Source organism: Saccopteryx bilineata, chromosome 4, assembly GCF_036850765.1.
Source record: "Saccopteryx bilineata isolate mSacBil1 chromosome 4, mSacBil1_pri_phased_curated, whole genome shotgun sequence".
Classification (NCBI taxonomy): Eukaryota; Metazoa; Chordata; class Mammalia; order Chiroptera; family Emballonuridae; genus Saccopteryx; species Saccopteryx bilineata.
The window spans coordinates 273,222,082-273,243,760 of NC_089493.1; the positions used below are offsets into that span (position 1 = coordinate 273,222,082).

A 21,679-nucleotide genomic window follows, 5' to 3' on the forward strand; every position below is an offset into this window, starting at 1 on the left:
TTTTCCTGTTCCACATACCCGCCCTGGCTACCACATTCAGTACACTTAGGTGATCATGTCTCCATATGTTCCTTTTGGCTGTGACAGTTCTCAGGTTTTCCTCATTTTCAACGACTTTGACGGCTCTGCAGAGTTGATCAGGTATCTTGTAGAATGTCCTTCAGTTAGGGTTTGTCTGATGTTTGTCTTATGATCACACTAGGGTTATGGATTTTGGGTAGAAAGACCCTCACAGGTAAAGTGTCATTCTCATGACCTCACATCAAGGGTGCGTACCATCAAGATGACTTATGACTGTTGTGACCCTGATGGTCTGCCTGAGAGTGTTCATGGGATGTTATCTAGGTCAAGTTACTTGTGCCCGTCGCCCCTCCTTTCCATTCTGTCCTCTTTGCAAGGAAGTCATTGTGTGCAGCTCACACTTAAAGGACGGGGAGTTATTCTCCGGGTCCTTGAAATATCCACATATACTATTTGAAATTCTTCTGCTCAAGACACTTCCCCATTGTTTATTTAATTTGGCAATTATTTGTATCATACACAAATATATACACTATTACATTTATTTGGCATTTACTTTTCATTTTGTTTTAAACTGTACATGGACAGATGCATACAGGCAGAGATGAAACGTGGTGTAAAATTTAAAAGACAGACACGGTGGAGAGGGAAAACCCGCTCTAGAACTTTTCTCTCCCAGCCATCAGCTCCCCACTCTGGAGATATCTTATGCATTTACAAACATGTACAGATATATTCTTTTTTCTCTCCGTTTTGCATCCAAATGATAACTTACTAGAAGAAACACTTGTTTGCTGTGTGGTTATTTTTATTATAGTTTAAAAAATTTTTTAGAGAGGCATCTGGAAGGTCGCTCCTCAACAGGCCGCTGGATGGAGCCGTCCCGGAACTCCAGCCATGTCCCCCGTCCCTGAGCAGGACGCGGCGGTCACACGACCAACCGCCGACACATCCCGGCCGCGTGCCCCCCCTCCCCCCGCCCGGAGTGGTCCAGCGCCGCGCGGGCGAGCTCCGAGCTGTCTCCGCGCCCCGCCCCGGCCTCTGTGACGTCCCCGCCGGAACCTGGAATCCCGGCTCCGCGAGGGAAGGCCAGGAGGTGGCGGCGCGGCAGCCGGAGCCGGTCTCCGGTGGCCTCTCCGGGGCGCGCAGCGCAGCCATGAGCGAGCCCGGGGCCAGTGCGCTCCCGCCCCGCAGGCCCAGCAGGCAGCGCTTCGTCCATCCAGGTAGGGCGGCGGGACGGTGCTGCCAGCGGTCGGAGGGCACGCGGCGGGCGCGAGGTGCCGGAGAAGTGACGAGGGCCAGCCTCCTCCCCACCTACCAATCTTGGGGAAAGCGATCTTTCTTATTCCTGCTCTCCCTCCTCCAACCCATCCTCACCCGGTTAAGAAGGCGCATGCCCTACCAAAGGCGCACTAGCATGGAAGTCCGGACCGCGGTGGCTTTGCCTTCCAGTTACTAGCCGAGGGATCCTAGGCTAGTCTCTAAATAGCCTTGTCTGTTAAATGAAAAGATTTTGAGATCTCTGCCAGGTCAAACATTCTGGTAAGAGGTGCCAGCCCCCCCAAACTTTTCAGGGTTTACTATTAGATGGGCATGGAAACCGAATTCTGCCTCAGCTGTTTACTGTTGTGTGGTCTTTGGTAAGTGGCTTGCCTTCTCTGAGCCTCAGATTCATAAGCGGTAAAATGGGAATGGGATGTTGGTGGGATTAGGTGAGAGAAAATGTGTGAGGGTCTAACACGGTGTCTACTAGGGAGAAAGAACAATAAAGGGTAACTATGCAAGCACTGTAACCATTTTTTTTTGTTTGTTTTTTCTTGGGTGAAAGTTGTATCTTGCTTTGTGAATTTTTACAAAATCATGTACAACCTCCAGCCAGGCAAGATAGAAAAGTTGCCAGCACCCTTGTAACATTTATATCTTGCATTTAACAAATATAACAAAACACAAGGCCCTATTGTGAGTTTTATCTGCAGTGTTTTCTCTAATCCAGTTTGAGATACTGGTTTTGTTACAAGGATTTACAGGACAGTAAAACATGAGTGTGGATTTAGGCATTAGGCCTGTATGATTAGATTGTTCTCAGCATCTAGAAGAAGAAGAAAAATACATCCAAAAGGGAACCCTGCGAACTTGCTCAGGAATCAGAACTCAGGCTGGATTTGATGATAATTCTTTTTAGCTCATTATTAATACTGCTGCCATCAGCTCAGTTTTAGCCTTTCAATAATGGCCACTCAATGATTTTTAAAATTTGGTTTCTATTTATCTTCTTCATATTTTACGACAGCCCATCACATTTAAGATGCCAGTAGGCCCTGGCCAGTGGCTCAGTGGATAGAGCATCAGCCTGGCGTATGGATATCTGGGGTTCGATTCCCAGTCAGGGCACACAGGGGAAGCGACCATCTGCTTCAACTCCTCCCTCTCCCCCTTCACTCCCTCTAGCCTTCCCGCAGCCAGTGGCTCAACTGGCTCGAGTGTGGCCCTAGCCGCTGAGGATAGCTCAGTTGGTTCAAAGCACATCAGCCTCAGGGGCTAAATATAGCTCAATTCTCAAGCATCCACCCCAGATGGGGTTGCCGGGTGGATCCCAGCCGGGGTACATGCAGGAGTCTGCCTTGCTATCTCCCTTCCTCTCACCTGAAAAAAAAAATATCAGTAAAAGGTTTCCTATACAGAGGACAAGAGATTCATCTTTTTTGTTTCTTTACTTGGTGTTTAAGGGGGATTCTAAGGGGGTTTTTTTTGTTTGTTTGTTTTTTATTTGAGAGACAGGAAGAGAGACAGATAGGGACAGACAGGCAGGAAGGGAGAGAGATGAGAAGCATCAATTCTTTGTTGCAGCTCCTTAGTCTCCTTAGTTGTTCGTTGATTGCTTCATATGTGCCTTTACCAGAGGGCTGCAGCAGAGTGAGTGTCCCCTTGCTCAAGCCAGCGGCCTTGGGCTTCAAGCCAGCGACCATGGAGTCATGTCTATGATCTCACGCTCAAGCCAGCGGCCCCTCGCTCAAGCCAGCGACCATGGAGTCATGTCTATGATCTCACGCTCAAGCCAGCGGCCTTGGGCTTCAAGCCAGCGACCATGGAGTCATGTCTATGATCTCACGCTCAAGCCAGCGGCCCCTCGCTCAAGCCAAGTGAGCCCTTGCACAAGCTGGCGACCTCAGGGTTTCAAACCTGGGTCCTCTGCGTCCCAGTCCGACACTCTATCCACTGCCTGATCAGGCTCAATCCTTGTGGCCTTGAGCAAGTTACTTCCTTTTTGAGCCTCAGTTTTACCATCTATAAAGTGGAGGTTCTGATAGAAGTAGAAGGTGGAGGACCACTTTGACCCAGGACCAATAGAGAGGACTGTCATCTGAGCCGGTCCCTGCTACCTCTCCAGCCTCCACACCTGCTGCCCCCACCACCACCCCCGGCCCCAGCCACCCGCTCCCTTGGTTTCCCTTCTCATATCTTTGCAGTCACTGTCCCCCCTGCCTGAGACACCCTCACCCTGCTCTTCCTGTAACAGCCAGCTCCTCACACCTATGATCTCAACTGGAATGTTACCTCTTCCAAGAGGCAAAAACCCCGCCAGATTTCAAGTACCCCTAAGAGACGTTGTGCCTGGGTCCCTCAGATCCCATGGTGCCTGGCATGTTATATTGTTTGTTGAATAGAATAACTGTTCTTGCCTTTTCCCCTTTGCCAAATGTTTTTGATATCACGTCAACTAGCATGCATGTGGTGACTGTTTTTCTAACTGAAGTATATAGTTCAGGAAGCAGAATCAACTGTTGGGCGGATACAGTTCAGCAGCATTAGCACATTCACAATGTTGTGCAGCCGTCACCTCTATCTACTTTCAAAGTATTTTCATCAGCCACCCCCCAAAGAAACCCTGTGCCCAGTTCGGAGTCACTCCCTGTTTCCCCTCGCCCAGAGACACCTGATCCCCTCGTCTGCTTTCTGTCCCCCTGGATTGATCTGTTCTGGACATTTCATATAAACGGAACCATACAAAATGTGACCTCTTATGGTTGTTTTCTTTTCTCACTTAAAAACAATAATGTTTTTGAGGTTCATCCGTATTGTCGCAGGTACCAGTACTTCATTCCTCTTCAGGGCTGAGGACTATTCCGTTGTGTGGACGTACCACAGTTTGTCCATTCATCTGCTGATGCACATTTGGATTGTTTCCACCTTTTGGCTATTGGGGAAAATGCTACTGTGAACATTTATGCACGAGATTTTGTTTTAATATCTGTTTTGTCATCTGGGACATATACTCAGGAGTAGAGCTGCTAGATGATATGGTATTTCTTTATTTCACTTTCTGAGGGAGGGCCAAACCCAGAGACACCTGATCCTTCTGTGAAAAGTCCCTATGACCATTATCTTGTTGTTCAGTGGGGAAATAAAGTGATGGTCGGAACAACCAGGATGGTCAGATCGCCATGATGTGGTGGCCGGGCAGAATTAACACCTGTGTGAGGGCTACAGAGCCACTGACCCTGCCTTTCTCCTCCTCAAGGGCTGCCGCTCTTAGGAGGGGCCTGGAGGGCCCTGATGTGAGTGTATTGGGGTTGACTCCACTTGCTGGAGGGTGAGACTCGGTCTGGGCCTTTGAAGCAGGGAACACCTAGAGGGGTGAAGGGACAAAACTAAATAGCCCTGTTAGACTCCTCCTGGAAGGGGAGTTGGTATTTGGTTTTCTTTTTAAAGATAAATGAAGAGAACCTCTGGTGGTAATTCTTATGGAGCTGCCTGGCCTAGGTGTGGATCCTGTCTTGACCAGTTATCAGCTGTGTGACCTTGAGCAAGTCCTATTACCTCTCCGAGCCTGTTTTCTTATCTGTACAGTTGGGATAATCATACCTGTCTTTTAGAGTCACTAAGAGGATGTAGAAGGTAAGGATGTCAAGAGGCTATCACCACACCAGGCAGGTGCTGTGAACTTGGAAGGTAGCTGTTGGTATTGGTATTATTTGGGCCTTCTCCAGCCTTAATGTTATAAGATTTGATGACTGCATGGGCCGTGTGCCTATACTTTCTGTGCTATTAGATTTTTATATAGTTTACTATTCTTTGGCCTGTTTTAGTCCAATAGAGTGTATTAAACTTGAGATAATCATTCAACCTACGGTGTTTATTTTTCCCCTATCTGCTAAGCTTATTCATCCGGTCACTCACTCGGTCACTCATCAACCTCACAGGTGTCCCTGAGGGGAGGGAGCTGCTGCAGGTCTGGGCAGCTGGGGATTACACAGGCCATTCTCAGGCTGCAGTGGGTTCCTGGTGAGCCAGCCATTGGGCTTATTTTTCCCCTCTGCCTGGAAGAGGCGGAATTCTGCCCAGCAACTCAGCCGGGATTTGTCCTAGAGAGCCACAGTGGCTTTTTGTTGTTGTTGTTTCTTTTAGGAAGTGAAGAATTTAGATAAAGGGGGGAAATGACTTTTATGTGTTGTAACTTTGTTGCAATCTGGTTGCTTTTTAAAGAAGCATTGTTTGGGTGTGGGTCCCACCCAGTCCTTCTGTGGAGCTTCCCCTCCACCCACCAAGAGGAGGAGGAAAGGAACTGACCCTAAGCCTTAACCAGACACCAGGCATGGGTCTAGTAGCGAAAGAGACAGGCCAGGGACACCGTTTTACAAAGCTTATAGGCAAGCAGGGGAGACACTCACCGAACAGGTAAAGACAAAAATTGGGTAGTTACAACTAACCAGAAGCAAACAGGCGATGGGATAGAGAAGGAGGAGGCAGGACTTGCTTAGCTGGGTGGTGGGGAAGGCCTCTCTGAGGAGGAGACTTCTGAGGATGTCAAGGAGTCGGTGCAGGGGACACTAGAAGTGCGGGTCAAAGGAGCTTTTATAGGGAGGTGCGGGAACAGCGAAGGGCAGGAGGTGGGAATGGCCTTTGTGTAGTTGAGGAGGGCCCTAGCTGGAGCTTAGAGGGGAAGGAGTGAGGTCAGGCAAGCAGAAACCAGTTCCTGAGGACCTGCTAGGCCCCAGTCAGCCGTTTGATTTTGGTTCCAAACATGTAACTTTCTTAATTTGTTATATCAACTCAATGAAGTGGGTGTTGCTTGCCCATTTTATCCTTGTGGAAACTGAGGCTGTGAGAAGTTACATGACAAGCTCCTGAAACAGAAGGATATTACATTGAGAATCTAGAGTATTCTCTTGACAAATGTTTATTTGAGCACCTGTTATGTATCAGACTCATGCTAATCTCCAGGAGAATCAGATTAGATGTCTTTGCCCTCGGGGTTCAGTCCTTAGTTCAGCCTGGACAAAGTTCTTGTCTTCTCTGAGTTTTCTGTATTGCACAAGCAGGGTAATGCGTGAAGTCACTGTGAGAATCACAGGAAGTAAGTATGTAAAGAGTTTGGCATAATCACAGCACATTGTAAATGCTAGTTGTCATGAAAATCTCTTTTGGAGAGGTCCTGGCCAAGTTGGATAAACACTCCATGTGAGAAGTAGCTTGGTCCGTAACAGGAAGATATCCCACTGCAAATATAATTCTTCACGTACGTTAAGTTCATCAGTAAGTAACATCACCTGATGGTCATTGGTGCCAATTCAGCACCAACAAGAATCCTTAATTTGGGATGAAGAAGGAAACTATTCAGTGCAAAACAGCTCAATTGTGATACAGCACAGCTGTGAGGCAGTCCTAGGGCGAGGTGACCCTGGGGCCGAGCCCCTCTCTGGCTGGACAGCTCTGCTCTGCTCCTCAATGGTCTGCTCTGCTCTTTGCTGGTCTGCTTTGCGCTGTGCTGGTCTGCTATGCTCTGCTACCATGATACATCTTCAGAGTTTCAACTCAGCCAGGGAAACACACTCTTCTGTTTTTAGGAGAAAGGGAAAGTACACTCTCTTAGAGCCGCAGATGAGCTGGCTTATATGGACAGAAGTCCCCACACCTGGTCCCTGATTAGTCTGTCCTCATGCAAATGAAGACTCCAAATCTTCACAGATTGATTGGTCAGAATAGAGCCTCTCTGGCTGGTCAGAGCTGCACAACCCTGATTGGATGGGAAAGCCTCAGTTCTAATGGTTGGAATAGGATTCTAAGAACTCCTAAATAAGGGCTCACTCAGATGTCAGAAACACAGTGCAGGAAGGCAGTGCAGTGCAGGCTTCTCCCTGAAGTACAGTATATGTGAGAGGCCCTTGTGCAGAAATGGCTGCTAAACTCTGCTTTTTAAAATTTGAGCCTAGTTAGCCACCAGGAGCCCTTCTTAGTAGGTGATAGGTGTCTTCTTTCTCAGGACTCACAACAACCAGAGTCAGTTCATAACTACACGTGTATAGCACAGTGTTCCAGGCACTACTGTAAGCCAGAGCTCTGCAAAGTACAGCCCACAGGCCAAATCTGGGCCACCATCTATATATATTAAGTTTTATTAGAACACAGTCATTGTCCATTTATTTGAGGATTACGGTAGCTTTCCTGCTACAGTGTCAGAGTTGAGTCATTGTGACAAAGACTGGTGGTAAATAGTATTTACTATTGGGCCCTTTACAGAAAAGTTTTGCTAACCTATTCCTAAGTACTTTATATAGCATAGCTATTTAGCCCTCAGGATGGCTGTGCGAAGTGGGAACTACTACCCCTATTTAAGTGTGGGAATCCGAGACACAGAACGGCTGAGAGGCTTGCCAGGTCACTGAGGTGGCAGGTGGAGCCGGGCTTTGAATCCAGGCTGTGCTCTTAACCACCGTGTGATGAACTGCTCCGTGACAGCTCACCGGATGCTCCACTGGCTTGAAAACCAAGACACCTGGGTCCTGGGCCCAGCATGGCTCTGATTACCTAATTAGTCACTTCTCCTATAGGCTGTTTGCTCATAAGTTTAAAAGCCTTGGACCCAGCGAGTCCCGAGGCCCCACCCAAGTGCCAGGTGCCATGATTCATGCAGGCCCGCCCAGCCCTGAAGTTCTGAAGTCTGGCAGATAGGGGAGGTCCCCAAGGCTCCTGGCTCCTCTCCTCTCAGACGAGGCTCTGGGATCCTGTGAACGAGATCCTTCTGCATTGTTCAGTACACGTGTGCTATGAAGATGTAAATTTAATAAAGTCTGATAAAATTAAAAATTCATTTCTTCAGTCTCATCAACCACCTTTAAATTGCTCAGCGGCCGCACATGGCTGGTAGTTACCATGTTGTACGGTGCAGATATAGAACATTTCTACTATTGCAGAGGGACTATGCAGCCTGACACATGATGCCCTGGCATGGGACCTAGCCATGCCAAACTGCTCAGCTCAAGGACAGAAATAGCCACAGGGCTGGCCATAGAGATCTTGTTAATCTGAATTAGACCATGTCACTCTTCTGTTCAAAACTCCTCATGGTTTGCACCTTACCAAAGTAAAAGCCATGGCCTCACCTTGGCCAATAGGCCCTGGTAGCCTTGAACTCCTACCCTAATACTTTCTTCCTATTAACTCTTCTCCAGCTATACTGGCCTCCTTCCTGTTCCTTAAATTGGCTGGGCATGTTCCTGCCTCAGGGCCTTTGCACTTGCTCTTCTCTCAGCTAGTTATGTGGTTCTTTATCTCCCTTCAGGCTTTGCTCAAACCCATCTTTCCCTTATTTTTCTCCACATACTTATCACTACCCAAAATATATTGTTCTGCTGTTTACTCTCTGTCTTGTCTAGCTAGAATATAAGTCCTATAAAGGCAAGGGAATTTGTGAGTCATATTCGGGGCTGTGTTCTAGTCCTATGACAGTGCTTGGCACAGAGCGGTTGCCCAGTAGATGCTTTCGAGTATGTGAGTGAGTGAATGGATGGATGAGTGGAGGGGGGGGGGGCTTTAAGGGGTAGGGCAGTGATAGGTCTCTGGCCTCACAGGTGTTTTTTTTTTTTTGTTTTTTTTTTTTAAATAAATTTTTATTAATGGTAATGGGATGACATTAATAAATCAGGGTACATATATTCAAAGAAAACATGTCTAGGTTATTTTGTCATCAAATTATGTTGCACACCCCTCGCCCAAAGTCAGATTGTCCTCCGTCACCCTCTATCTAGTTCTCTGTGCCCCTCCCCCTCCCCCTAACTCTCTCCCTCCCTCCCTCCCATGTCCTCCCTCCCCCCCCACCCTTGGTAACCACCACACTCTTGTCCATGTCTCTTAGTCTCATTTTTATGTTCCACCAATGTATGGAATCATGTAGTTCTTGTTTTTTTCTGATTTGCTTATTTCACTCCTTATAATGTTATCAAGATCCCACCATTTTGCTGTAAATGATCCGATGTCATCATTTCTTATGGCTGAGTAGTATTCCATAGTGTATATGTGCCACATCTTCTTTATCCAGTCTTCTATTGAAGGGCTTTTTGGTTGTTTCCATGTCTTGGCCACTGTGAACAGTGCTGCAATGTGGAGACATCGGCAGCTTTTTTTTTTTTTTATTTATTCTTTTTTTACCCCCTCATGAATAAACCCTGTGGTTTTTATTTATTTATTTATTTATTTAATTAATTTTTTTTTGTATTTTTCCGAAGCTGGAAATGGGGAGAGACAGTCAGACAGACTCCCGCATGTGCCCGACCGGGATTCACCCGGCACGCCCACCAGGGGCGAGGCTCTACCCACCAGGGGGCGATGCTCTGCCCCTCTGGGGGGTCGCCCCTCCACGACCAGAGCCACTCCAGCGCCTGGGGCAGAAGCCAAGGAGCCATCCCCAGCGCCCGGGCCATCCCTGCTCCAATGGAGCCTCGGCTGTGGGAGGGGAAGAGAGAGACAGAGAGGAAGGAGGGGAGGGGGTGGAGAAGCAAATGGGCACTTCTCCTATGCGCCCTGGCCGGGAATCGAACCCGGGTCCCCCGCACGCCAGGCCGACGCTCTACCGCTGAGCCAACCAGCCAGGGCTGACATGGGCAGCTTTAACTGCTGGACTTTAAGATTCCCTGGACTGTGAGCCCCTGGTTAAGACCATTTGGTAGCTGTAAGTACACATTACTCAGGCACCCAACCTCTGGTTAGCATCCAAAATAAAAGCAATGTGGAATCATAGAATATGAACAGAAAGAAGTCCAAAAAGTTCTGAAATTGGTGTCCACATTCCCTTAGGAGTAATATCAGAGTGGGTGTGCACATGCCAGTTGATTATTTCTTGGACAGTAACAGCAAAGTATGCCCCTAATTGGGTTGGTTTGTGTAAAGTATGTGACGTAGGAAGAATGAAATAAATGGTCAACATCTGAATATTTTTTGCTAGCTTTTCCCCCCTCTTTATTTTCTAATTATGAAAAAAATAACACCCATATAGAAGAGAATAATGTTAAATGATTAAATTCCTTAACTCTTTTTCTCATTTTGTGGTGCCCCTGCTTTGCTGGTATGCTAAGCACATGCTTTAGTCTGTCCGCTGGGTGATTCAATGTTTCCTGTATGCCCAGCATCAAATTCATTTATTCGTTATTCATTCTGTGGTGAAGGAGAGAGATGGGGTCCCTGCTCTCATGGAGGTTATAGAATGATGGGGGAGAGAGAGGATCAGAGACTACACACAAGTAAACAGTTAGGGAGGGGAATGGAACAATGACAGGGATGTGGGGTGGGCACTTAGGGGATACGTGCTGGCTGAAGGAGTGAGTGACATCAAGGCAGGAAGCGAGCCTGCAAATCTTCATCCTCTCCAGAGTCCCAGTGCCCAGCATGGAGTCCCGTGCAGGGAGGGGCTCTGTGCAAACAAACTAATTCCCACAGCGGCTGGTGAGAGGCCAGGACTGGATGACCTGGAAGGGCCTGTCTTATCTAAAGTTTCCATGGTTCTGCGAGTGGGAAGAGAAACCCTGGCATGAACCCGGTCCAAATACGGTGGGGCTGTGTTCTTGGCAAGCCCTCGAGGGAGGCTGTTTTAGTACCATTCAGATCACAGTTGGCCTGTGCCCACATCCTGGGAGTGTTCGTGCCTGTTGGTAGGATTTGGTGTCCTGTGGAAAAAGCTGCTAAGAAAGTTGGGACCTAAAGATGCTCTCCAGATGTGCCTACATCTGCTCATTCATTCATTCTTCAGATGGAGGCCCTTCTATGAACAAGACTCGGCTCTAAGCCTCAAAGAGACTAACTTTTCCTTAACCTGGAAGAATATAAGATACCAGAAAAAGCATTTATACCTGCCCCTGTCCTCATCTGTCCTGTAATTGCCAGTCACCTACCCACCTAAATTATAATTTAATTGCAGAAATCTGGCTCCAATAGCAAACAGTCTGTAGGTATTCCTAGATGGAAACACCTCAATATCTGAAATATGTTTCTGCCTCCCGTGCAAATGATCAGCAAACTGCCCACACATTGGCAACAGGACTTAAGGGGCCATGCTGCTGACACTGTCAGCTGGACCAGCTCAGGAGAACACCTGACAATAACTATAATGAAACATTCTTATTTTTTCTGGGGGTGAGAAAACCAGACCTCGGAGAGGTGACGTGACACGCCTCTGTAAGAAGCGGTGGAACCAGGAGTCTGCTTGACATCAAAGCTTTGGGCAAGCTGCCATCCCTCTGGGCCTCAGTGTCCCTGATGCAAAGCCAGGGCACTTCACTGCCCGTCTCTGCAGGTTGGCGTGAGAAACCAGATGCTGTCATGCTTTGAACAGTGTGTGGTCCTGTAGGAAAACGAGAGGAGGTGGATCATGGTTATAAATATGATGCCTGTGTTCAAAGGTATGGTTGTGACTTTTTTTAATTTGAAGATAGAGAACTTCCAATTAAATGTCTGGGGAAAAAAATCATTCCTTTTCAATGATGGCCATTTTGTATTATGTGAAGTGAAATAAGCCAGCCAGAGAAAGGCAAGTACCATATGATCTCACTTATATTGGAATCTAATCAACCAAATGAACAGGTGGGCATAATAGAAACAGAGGCATGGACACATGGGACAGACTGACAGCTGCCAGAGAGGAGGGGCTAGGAGACTGGATGAAAGAAAGTGAAGAAATTGGCAAAAAAAAAAAAACATGTACATAACACATAGACACAGACAGCAGTGTGGTGATAGCCAGAGGGAATGGGGGGGTAGGTGGAGGTGGGCAGAGGGGGAAATGGGTATGGAAAGAGACTGCTTGGGGTGGAGGGCACACGATGCAGTGCGCAGATGGTGTTTTATTGAGTTGTATGCTTGAAATCTGTATGGTTTTGCGAACCAATGTCATCTCATAAATTCAAGTTAAAAAGATGGTAGCCATTTTTAAAATATAGTTTTCCACCAGGGACTGTTGTTATGAATGTGAATAGGATGTATCTTTCCTGTGGAACATATGCAAGAACCATCAAATCATTAATTGGAACGGCATTTTAGTGTTTATGAAACACTTTTAAATTCACGGCCCATTGAGTCGTTTCATGAGGAAGACCACAGCTTTGGCCTCTGACAAACCTGTGATAGGGTCCTAGTTCCAGCACTTAATAGCTGTGTGAGTGGGAAAGGCACTTTATCTCTCCAAGACTTAGTTTCTTCATCTGCAAAATGGGATAATTCTATTCAAAGGGTTGTTCAGAGTATTAAGTGTGGTGATACATGTTGAGGACCTCGAATAGCCTATTACAGTAAGTGCTCAATAAATCCTAGCCAGTAACTCTATCCTCACAATCAGATGATGAAGTCCATGGTGTCATATTCCCAGTTTTGGAGATGTGAAACATATGACTCACATGGTCGTTGCCTTGCCTGGAGTGACCTGGCTGTGGGTGACAAGCCAGCCCAGGCTTCAGCTCCAGCTATTGAATATTCAATAAGTCAGTGCTGCTCCATATTTAAAGACCTTTGTTCATGGTTAATAACAGCTCTTTGTTGCAGAGGGAGGAGAGGCCGCCAGCCTAGACTTGGACCTTCTAGCCTCCAGGCCCCTGCCTGCCACTCCCTAAGATTTGCTTTTAGAGAGCCACCATTACTAATTGGAAGTGTGTCATATCCTCAGGGTGTGCTGGGGCGGGGAAATGGAAATTGAAGGGAGACTGGCAGGCTTGCACTTGGTGACTGGCCAGGCGCCAGACGTGTGGCTGTGTGTCATCTGCAATGGGACAGCTGTCCCACTGTGTCTGCACAAGCCCATCAGAGAGGCGAAGATTATAGTTCTGCACTCAGAGTGAGGCCTAGGCCCGTTTTCTCCTCCCCTGCACCCCCTCTGTCCCTGCTCAGGAGCCCCCCTCATCCTGTTAGCTACACATACATTCATGGGGTCCACTGTTGCCGGGCACGGGGCTGAGTGCATCTATCTGTGTGATCACCTTTAGTGCTCATCAGTGGGCCCCTGCGGTGGGTCCTGTCCTTAGCTTTGCTGCCTGCAGAGTGATTCTTTAAAATGTAGCCAGATTATGACAGGCTTCAGGCCAGAGTCCTCAGTGGCTTCCCTTCTGCCACATCCAAGCATTGCAGCACAGCCCACAGAGTCTGACTTGGTCTGTCCATGCTACCTCTCTGACTTCTGTTGTTCCATTCCCCCTCTTCCATTTTCCTATTGCTGCTTAACAAACTGCTCCAAACATGCTGGCTAAAGCCATGTTATTGTTTCTGCTGATTCTGTGTGTCAGGAAATCAGAGCATGGAGGAGCTCGTTTGCTCTGATGCATGTCAGGTCTGTTGGGGCCCAAGTGTCTAAATTACTCTTTACACCCACAGAGTTGCCTGGCATGAATGGCCTGGAGGGCTGGGGACTGGTTGTATTGTCCTGCTGGGGTCATGAGTCTGGAACCTTGGTTCTAATCCTTGGAGGTTGAGACCTCTTCCTGTCTGTGTGGTTGTCCCAGCAGCTTAGCCTGACTTCTCCCCATGGCAGCCCTAGCTCACAAGAGTGCAGAAGTGGAAGCTTCCAGCTCTTATAAAGGCTTGGGTCTGCAACAAGCAGTGTCACTTCTGTTGTGTCCTTTGGTTTAAGTAAGTCATAGACCCAGCCCAGATTTAAGAGGAGAGGACAATGAAGAGCTGGAGTGGCCATCAGAGGTCACCAATGAAACAGGCTTCCATTCACTTACTTTTCTTCAGCCACTCCGTGATCTTCTTCAAAAATGCCTTGCACATCCCTGCTTCAGGGCCTTTGCACTTGCTCTGCTGGGATGCTCTTCCCCAGATATCCACAAAGCTCATACTCCACCCATTGAGCCTCAGCTTAAATGCCACCTTAATAGAGAGACCATACCTGACTCCAGTTTATTAAAAACAATGCGCCCTGCCCATCACCTCTTCCCTTTTATCCCACTGTTTATTTTCTCACTTATCACCTCCTGCCATACTATTCATTGCCTATTTATTTTCTGAATTCCCCTGCCCCTACTTCAGAATATAACTGCCACATGAGTAGGATATTTGCTTTGTTCTCTGTGGCAGCTCTAGCTCCAGATCTGATATGTGGTAGATATATTTGTTGAATGAATGAGTATTAGAGTTGAGGAAACAGAAGCTCAGAGAGGTTAAATAACTTTTCCAAAGACACACAGGTATAATTGACAGAGCCAGAATTCAAACCTAAAACAACTTAGCATCTAACATTGAGCCATAGAAGCTTTGCTGCCTGTAGGGTTCATTGCTGAGTCAATTATGGCTGCCTTCTATTTTCTCTCCTTGTGTCCTATCTCTCTGCACTCAGAGTGGTCTTCCCACAACTAAAATCAAATCAGGTATAAAATCCACCATGAAGTTGGTGTCCCTCACCTTCAACAGAAAGACTTCCCTTAGACCACTGCACAAGGCACAGCAAAGCATGGCCTCCAGCTGTGACCTGATAAAGTAGAGCAAATACAGATTTTTGAGCCAGACAGACCTGGTTCTGTTTCCAGCATCCCTACTCATAGGCTCTCTAAACATGAGCAAATTAAGAGTTCCATCCATCCATTCATTCACCAGCCCAATATGTAATATTAACTCCTACTCTGAGCCAAGGATGGTACTAGGTCCTGGGTCCACTTGGGGAGACAGATGTACTCACACGATCACCCAAATGCATGTCTTTACAGAACACGCAAGCACTGTGTGAGAAAATGTGTAACAAGTATGAGAAAATGTGTAACCGGTATGAGAAAATGTGTAACAAGACACCTGTAATAGTGCAGTGAGGTACGGGCAGTACCTGAGGAGGTGATGTTTGAATAGGAGCTAAGAGGCTAAAGAGGCGGGCAGGTTCATTCCAGGCAGAGGGAACAGCATGTGCAAAGGCCCTGAGGAGGAGGGAATGTGTTTTTATATTGGAAAGATCCTAAAAAAGTGTATGGTTGGAGAGCAAAGAGGCTGAGGATGGAGAGGCAGGCAGGAATCAGATCAGGCAGGACTTCGAGGGCCTACACAAGGGTCTGGTAAACCTATCAATGACTTTATTTTCTCATCCATAGAATGGGAATAATAGACCCTTCCCCAGTACATAGAGTGTATGTGCATCCTCTGGCTGTAGGCTTGTCTGGGGAGGTCTCGGGGCATTGATCATTATTAGCTCAGCTTGTTCACACAGCAGTAGCTGGGGGCCAGAGAGCAGTAGAAACCCACAAGCTTAGAACTGGCATAACATCATTTCCACTCCTTCTGGTGGTCCAAGCAGGTCACAGGGCCAGTCCAGATCCTATGAGTGCAGGAGAAGCTCTTACACACAGTGCCTGGTTCATAGGAATTGTTCAGTAAACATTACTGTTGTTATTACTGTGCATAACACCTTATACTTTTCACTGTTTTATTCCATATGTCATTCTACCCTATGCTCTGTGAGGATAACTGGGGCCAATATTACCAGCCCCATTTGACAAATGAAGAACAGAAAGGTTTAGGTGCTGCCTAAGCTAACACATTTAGCTAGGGCTGCAGCCAAATACGAGCACTCAGCTATCATGTAACTTAAAAGCATATTTGCAAACACATCTGTTGAAAGGAAACCAGTTTGCAGATGATTTCATTATCCTCAACACCATGCTAGTAAATAAAATAATTAAGATAAAAATACTTTTATCAGTGGCCCAGGCTAGTGGCTATCTGCAAGATTTATTTTTGATCTCTGAGGTCCAAGTCTCCTATTCGACTTTTGTTGTTTGGCTCACTGGGGGTGAACGATGCTTTTCTTCTTTCCTACCCAGACAGTCTCTCTTTGGACTCCACTTGCTTTTCTTCTCCACCTGTGAATTTCCTCCAAGAACTGCCAAGTTACCGGTCCACTGCACGCAAGAGGACAAATATCCTTTCCCGAGACAAGCCAAGTGGCACTTTGCTGAAGCCGATAGACTCTTACAGCTCCCAGCTGGAGGAAGGGATCACTGAAAACCTCGATAGCCAATCCATTCGGAAGTATGCACTAAACATCTCTGAGAAGCGGAGACTAAGGTTTGTTTAGTGGCCATCTATCTGATGTAGGCTTTGGGCAGATGCATTCTATGCATGGACTGCATTTCTTGAAGAGCTCACATAATAAAAACTGTATTACTTTATTTCCCCATGTATAAGATGCACATTTTTTCAAAAAAAATTGGGGTCTAAAAACTGGGTGCATCTTATATAGTGGTTTTAGGTTGTTTAACTTGCTTTTCCTGCCTTTTTGTGCTTGATTTTGCACTCATTGCTGTAGATAAATAAAACTTGAGTTCAATAACTTTATGTAATACATTTTTTTTCAAATTTCAGGCCCCAAAATTAAGGTGCTTCTTATACATGGGAGCATCTTATACATGGGGAAATATGGTACTTACAGTAACCTAAGCTGCTGTGACAAAGGTACCCAAACATATAAAAGCTCAATCTATTAGAAGTCATTTCTTGCTCACATAAACGTCCTAGGTTAGGTAAATGAAGGAATTTGCAATCAATTAGGGACCAGGTTCTTTCCATCTTATGGCTCTGCAACCCTCCACAGCTCCACTGTTGTCTGCATCTAGCCAGTGGAAAGGGACAGGGTATGGCATATGAGTGCACCAGCTAGCTGTGCTGCGTAATAAGTCATCCCACAACTTAATGGTTTTAAAACAACAATTTCACAAGTCTATAAGTCATCCCTGGGCAATTATTATAGTTTAATTTGGGCTCACCATGTGTCTGTGGCCAGCTGTGGTCAGAGAGGTGGCTCCGCTCATCTAGGCTCAGGGTCAGCTGGCTGTAGGCTGGTCTGGAACGGTCTCATCCTCCGTCAGCTGAGCTCAGGCTTGTTTGCGTGGCAGCAGTTGGCATCTAGGAGAGGAGCAGAATTCTGCAAGTCTTGAAGCCTTGGCTTGGAACTGGCACAGAATGCCTTCTGTGGTCTGAACAGGTTATAAGGCCAGTCCAGAATATAATGTTTTAGCATGCATCAGTCCCTCATTTTTTTTTTATGGCTGAATAATAATCCATTGTGTGGATATAGTTTATTTTGTTTATCTGTTTATCTGTTGACAGACATTTGGTTTGTTTCTACCTTTTGACTATTGTAAATAGTGCTACTATGAACATTCCGGTAAAAGTTTTTGTGTGAGACCCTGCTTTTTATTCTTTCGGGGTATCTACTTGGGAGTGGAATTATCGGGTCATATGCTAATTCTAGGTTTAACTTTTTGAGGACTGTCCACTCTGTTCTCCCTGGTGGCCACACCATTTTACATTCCCACCAGCAATGTATGAGGGCTCCAGGGTTTCCACATCCTCTCTGCTGGCATTTTATTTGATGCTGAGGCTTGGCAAGGGTGCCATAGTCACTGTCATGCTCGTTTTTTAATGCAGGGACATTCAGGAGACCCAAATGAAGTATTTATCTGAATGGGACCAGTGGAAACGGTACAGCAGCAAGTCTTGGAAGAGGTTCCTAGAGAGAGCTCGTGAAATGACGACCCACCTGGAGCTGTGGCGGGAGGACCTTCGCAGTATAGAAGGTACCACACCCCACACTGCACATGCTCCTCCAGAACCGTGCTGGGGGGCGAGGACAGCTTCGTTGTTCACTTATAGCTGAAATCTAGCATTTCCTTCCATTGATGAGTATGAACAACAGTATAGTTAGGGTTAACGGAACCCGTGTCTTCATCACCAGGAAAATCACAGATATTTTCCTATTCCTCCAGTTGTAATTATCATGGAAAACCACGTATGGCCATCACTATTTTCACATTACAGCAGTTTTTAGATCTGCCACTCGATCTTGTTATTTAATGTGCTAACGAAGATGCCCATGCGTTGTTCTGTCAGGAATTTGGTTTTGTTTGTATTTTGTGCATTTAAAGCCCTGTTCTGCGATGTGGCTCATCCGGCTTCCCCCTGCTGCCACAGCTGCCCATGGCCCTGAAGACCCTGAGAATCCCTACTTTTCCATAATGTGACAGTGGGATGCAGAATTATGTCAGGCAGCTCAGCTGCCACGACAAAGTACCATAGACTGGGGGCTTAAACTACAGACAGTCATTTTCTTACAGTTCTGGAGACTGCAAGTTCAAGATCAAGCCACCTTTTCACTGTGTCCTCACATGCCTTTTTTTTCTTTTTTTTTTCTGTATTTTTCTAAAGTTGGAAATGGGGAGGCAGTCAGACTCCCGCATGCGCCCGACCAGGATCCACCCGGCATGACCACCAGGGGGCGATGCTCTGCCCATCTGGGACGTCGCTCTGTTGCAACCAGAGCCATTCTAGCGCTTGAGGCCGAGGCCACAGAGCCATCCTCAGCACCCGGGCCAACTTTGCTCCAATGGAGCCTCGGCTGCGGGAGGGGAAGAGAGAGACAGAGAGGAAGGAGAGGGGGAGGGGTGGAGAAGCAGATGGGCGCTTCTCCTGTGTGCCCTGGCCGGGAATCGAACCCAGGACTCCTGCACGCCAGGCCGACGCTCTACCACTGAGCCAACTGGCCAGGGCCTCACATGCTTTTTTTTTTAATGCATGCACCAGGAGAAAGGAAGAGGGAGAGACAGCAGGTTCTCAATGATGTCTTTTCTTACATGGGCCCTAATCCCATCATGAGGGCCCCCCCATGATCTCATCTAAACCTAATTACCCCCAAAGGCCCCACTTCCAAATACCATCACATTGGGAATTTAGGGCTCCAGTATATGAATTTGGGGGGGGGAGAATACAACTCATTCTATAGCAAGTGTACAAAAATTTTAAGTTGTGCCAAAATATGTATATTAAGTTAGAAAAAAACACATTTCCACATTTGGGTGGCATAGCAGAACCAGAGAGGAAAATACCTGTTAGGATTATATAGTTTCTACCACAAAGCAAAATGATTTACAAGTATCTCCTCAACACTACTAGAATGGAAATTTTATAAGGAATGCTGCAGTTTAAATGGAAGAAATTATTGTCCCCATTATTACTATGACAAGACCTATAACATCTATTCAATGAACTACCTTTTTCGGTGGTTGTTTTATTGAAAGAATGTAAACATATTTCTAGGGAGGTTCATTAGAAACTTATACCTTCAACCACGCGCTTTTGAAAGTTAAGTGAACATCATGTTTGGAATAAAATTTAATAATGAAAGCTAACCTATTGAGCCTTTACTACAAACCAGGCCTTGTGTTAAACGTTTCGCTCACATCATCTCAGTCCTTGGAAGCTCCTTTCATTCAGGTATTTATCACTTGCGTGGCTCAGAGACATTAAAATACTTGTGCAAATTCGCTGGCTAGGATGAAGCAGACCCAGAAGTTGACCCCTGTCAGTCAAGCTTTGTCGCAGTGACAATGACTACTCAAGAGTAGCAAACCTGTCATTTGGTTCCCGTTCCTCACACAGGGCACCACTTGTTGTAGCGACAACGAACTACTCAGAGACCAGATGAAATGCTCTGAGGGGGTGAGGGGAGGCAACAGCCCTGGTCAAGGAATGAACCCCAACCCCAGCCTTACTCAGATATTTATTAGCCCGTACAAATAACTCAAGGAAACAGACAGAAGAAGTTCTCAAGGGGTGAAGTAAAGGACAAGAACATGCTGACTTCTAATCTCTGTGCTGAGAGCCTAAACAGGTTTTGTTGCTGAGTCTTACCTTGCTGTTTTGCTGTTTCCAGCATGCACTGTTTCCAGTAGGGTCAGAGAGTCTCCTGGAAACTTGCTCGCTCAAGGTTTTCACCCTAGAGCACCTTGCTGTCTCTAATTGTCCTAACTCTGCAAGTCTTCACAGCATATTCCTACAGATCCCCCTTTTTTTTTGTTTTAGTAAAGATTAACAAAGGGTAAGATGGTTAGACGGTTGCAGTGGAAGGTGAAGGGCAAGCATAGAGAGAAGCAGGTTTTCAGTGGCCACAGGCGTGCTTGTATTTTGCAAAACTTCTTCAGCATGCCTGGTTAGATGTTTTAAAGTGACATCAGGTGCTCCCTGAGTGCTTGGGAGTGAGCTGGGAGTCCTTCTCGTTTTTGGGTTCATTTCCAGAGGTGGATTCACTATCAGCTTCCAGACCTCTGAAACCAGGTTACTTTCTAGGGGCTGATGCCAACTCATGATAAGGCTTCACATTTCTTGCTGGTATCCAAAGAGGATCTGTTGATGACAAAATTGCAACATACCCTCACTCCCAGGTTAGTAATTTGACTGGATTCTGCCACGCAGGACCAGCTAATATATCCTGGTACAACACGAGAAACTTAGGCCCAGCTGGTATAAAATGCTTCTCGGCTATAGTAAGTCCAGATGAGAAAATGTTCAAAAAATTAAGAATAAAAAGAGCCTCATACAATTGTTCTTGTGGGGTGAGTCTCTCCTTCTGACTCCCCCTGTTTTGTTTGCGTAGTTGGGGTAAAGAAGGCCATTGGCTCTTTCTGTAATACCTGTAATTTTGGGTGAATTTATCAAGCTCCTGAGACCCCTAAGAATGTTCTAATGTTCCTTTTTATTTTCCTTTCAGGAAAATTCTTCTTCTAATGTCCTTCCTTTCTCTTTTTTTTCTCACCTTAGTCTACTTTATCAGTTCCTTCTCTTTTTGTTTTTTTTCCCCTCTGCACAAACCTTCAATAACCAGCACAAACCTTCTGCAACTTCCACAAACCTTCTCTATTCAGAAATAACTAGCTTTCAGAACTTATTTACTTTCTTCCTTTTTCTTTCAAAAGTACCTCTATACCTTATACCTTTTATTATTAAAACTGTACAATTTCTTTCTAATTAAAATTCTCAATTTCTAAAAAACCTTTACTTTCAGTGACAACTAAGTCAGTAATTAGCAATTTTAGATTGCTACTTTTAGGAACATATTTTATGACCTTTAGAAACAGATTCTTTCATTGGCAAGTACACTTGTATTTTAAAAAGACATCACAGCGATAACGGGAACCTTTTATAGATCCAGGAAATTGGAATAGTTTTATTTTTACAGTATTGTTAATAATTGCAGGGAAGGCAAGACTCTTCATTTGTTCTTGGCAACATTCCAGGATGACTGAAGAGAAGGGGATGGGGTATTACTGAGCTGCTTGGATTTTAAAAGTGTCATTTGCACATTTTTCTTCCTTTACTAGAGGTTTGGCATTATCCCTTCCATCTTTACAGCCTGTCCAGGGTCCCGAGAAGTGTTAATTCTCCAATTGTTCTTAAGATTACAATGGTTCCCAGGTTTCTAGGAGAAGGCTTTTTTTTTTTTTTTTTTTTTTTTTTTTACAGAGTCAGAGAGAGGGATAGACAGGGACAGACAGACAGGAATGGAGATGAGAAACATCAATTAGTTTTTCGTTGCTCATTGTGACACCTTAGTTGTTCACTGATTGATTTCTCATATGTGCCTTGACCG

At 46.0% G+C, this 21,679-nt stretch overlaps 1 protein-coding gene across 5 annotated transcripts in view; it reads left to right on the forward strand.

The window, feature by feature from the left end:
- The first annotated feature begins 1,022 nt into the window (after positions 1 to 1,022).
- The window catches only part of TMC7 (transmembrane channel like 7), a 61,727-nt gene continuing 41,070 nt past the window's right edge, over positions 1,023 to 21,679 (forward strand). For 3 of the 5 annotated variants that reach the window (XM_066274723.1, XM_066274724.1, XM_066274726.1), the window contains exons 1-3: positions 1,023 to 1,244; positions 16,080 to 16,323; positions 17,686 to 17,834. In XM_066274723.1, the coding sequence (XP_066130820.1) occupies positions 1,178 to 1,244; positions 16,080 to 16,323; positions 17,686 to 17,834 (460 nt within the window). In that variant the 5' untranslated portion in view covers positions 1,023 to 1,177. Of the gene's footprint in view, positions 1,245 to 11,491; positions 11,691 to 16,079; positions 16,324 to 17,685; positions 17,835 to 21,679 lie in introns of those variants that run through there. The other 2 variants (XM_066274727.1, XM_066274725.1) reach the window with 2 other exon arrangements.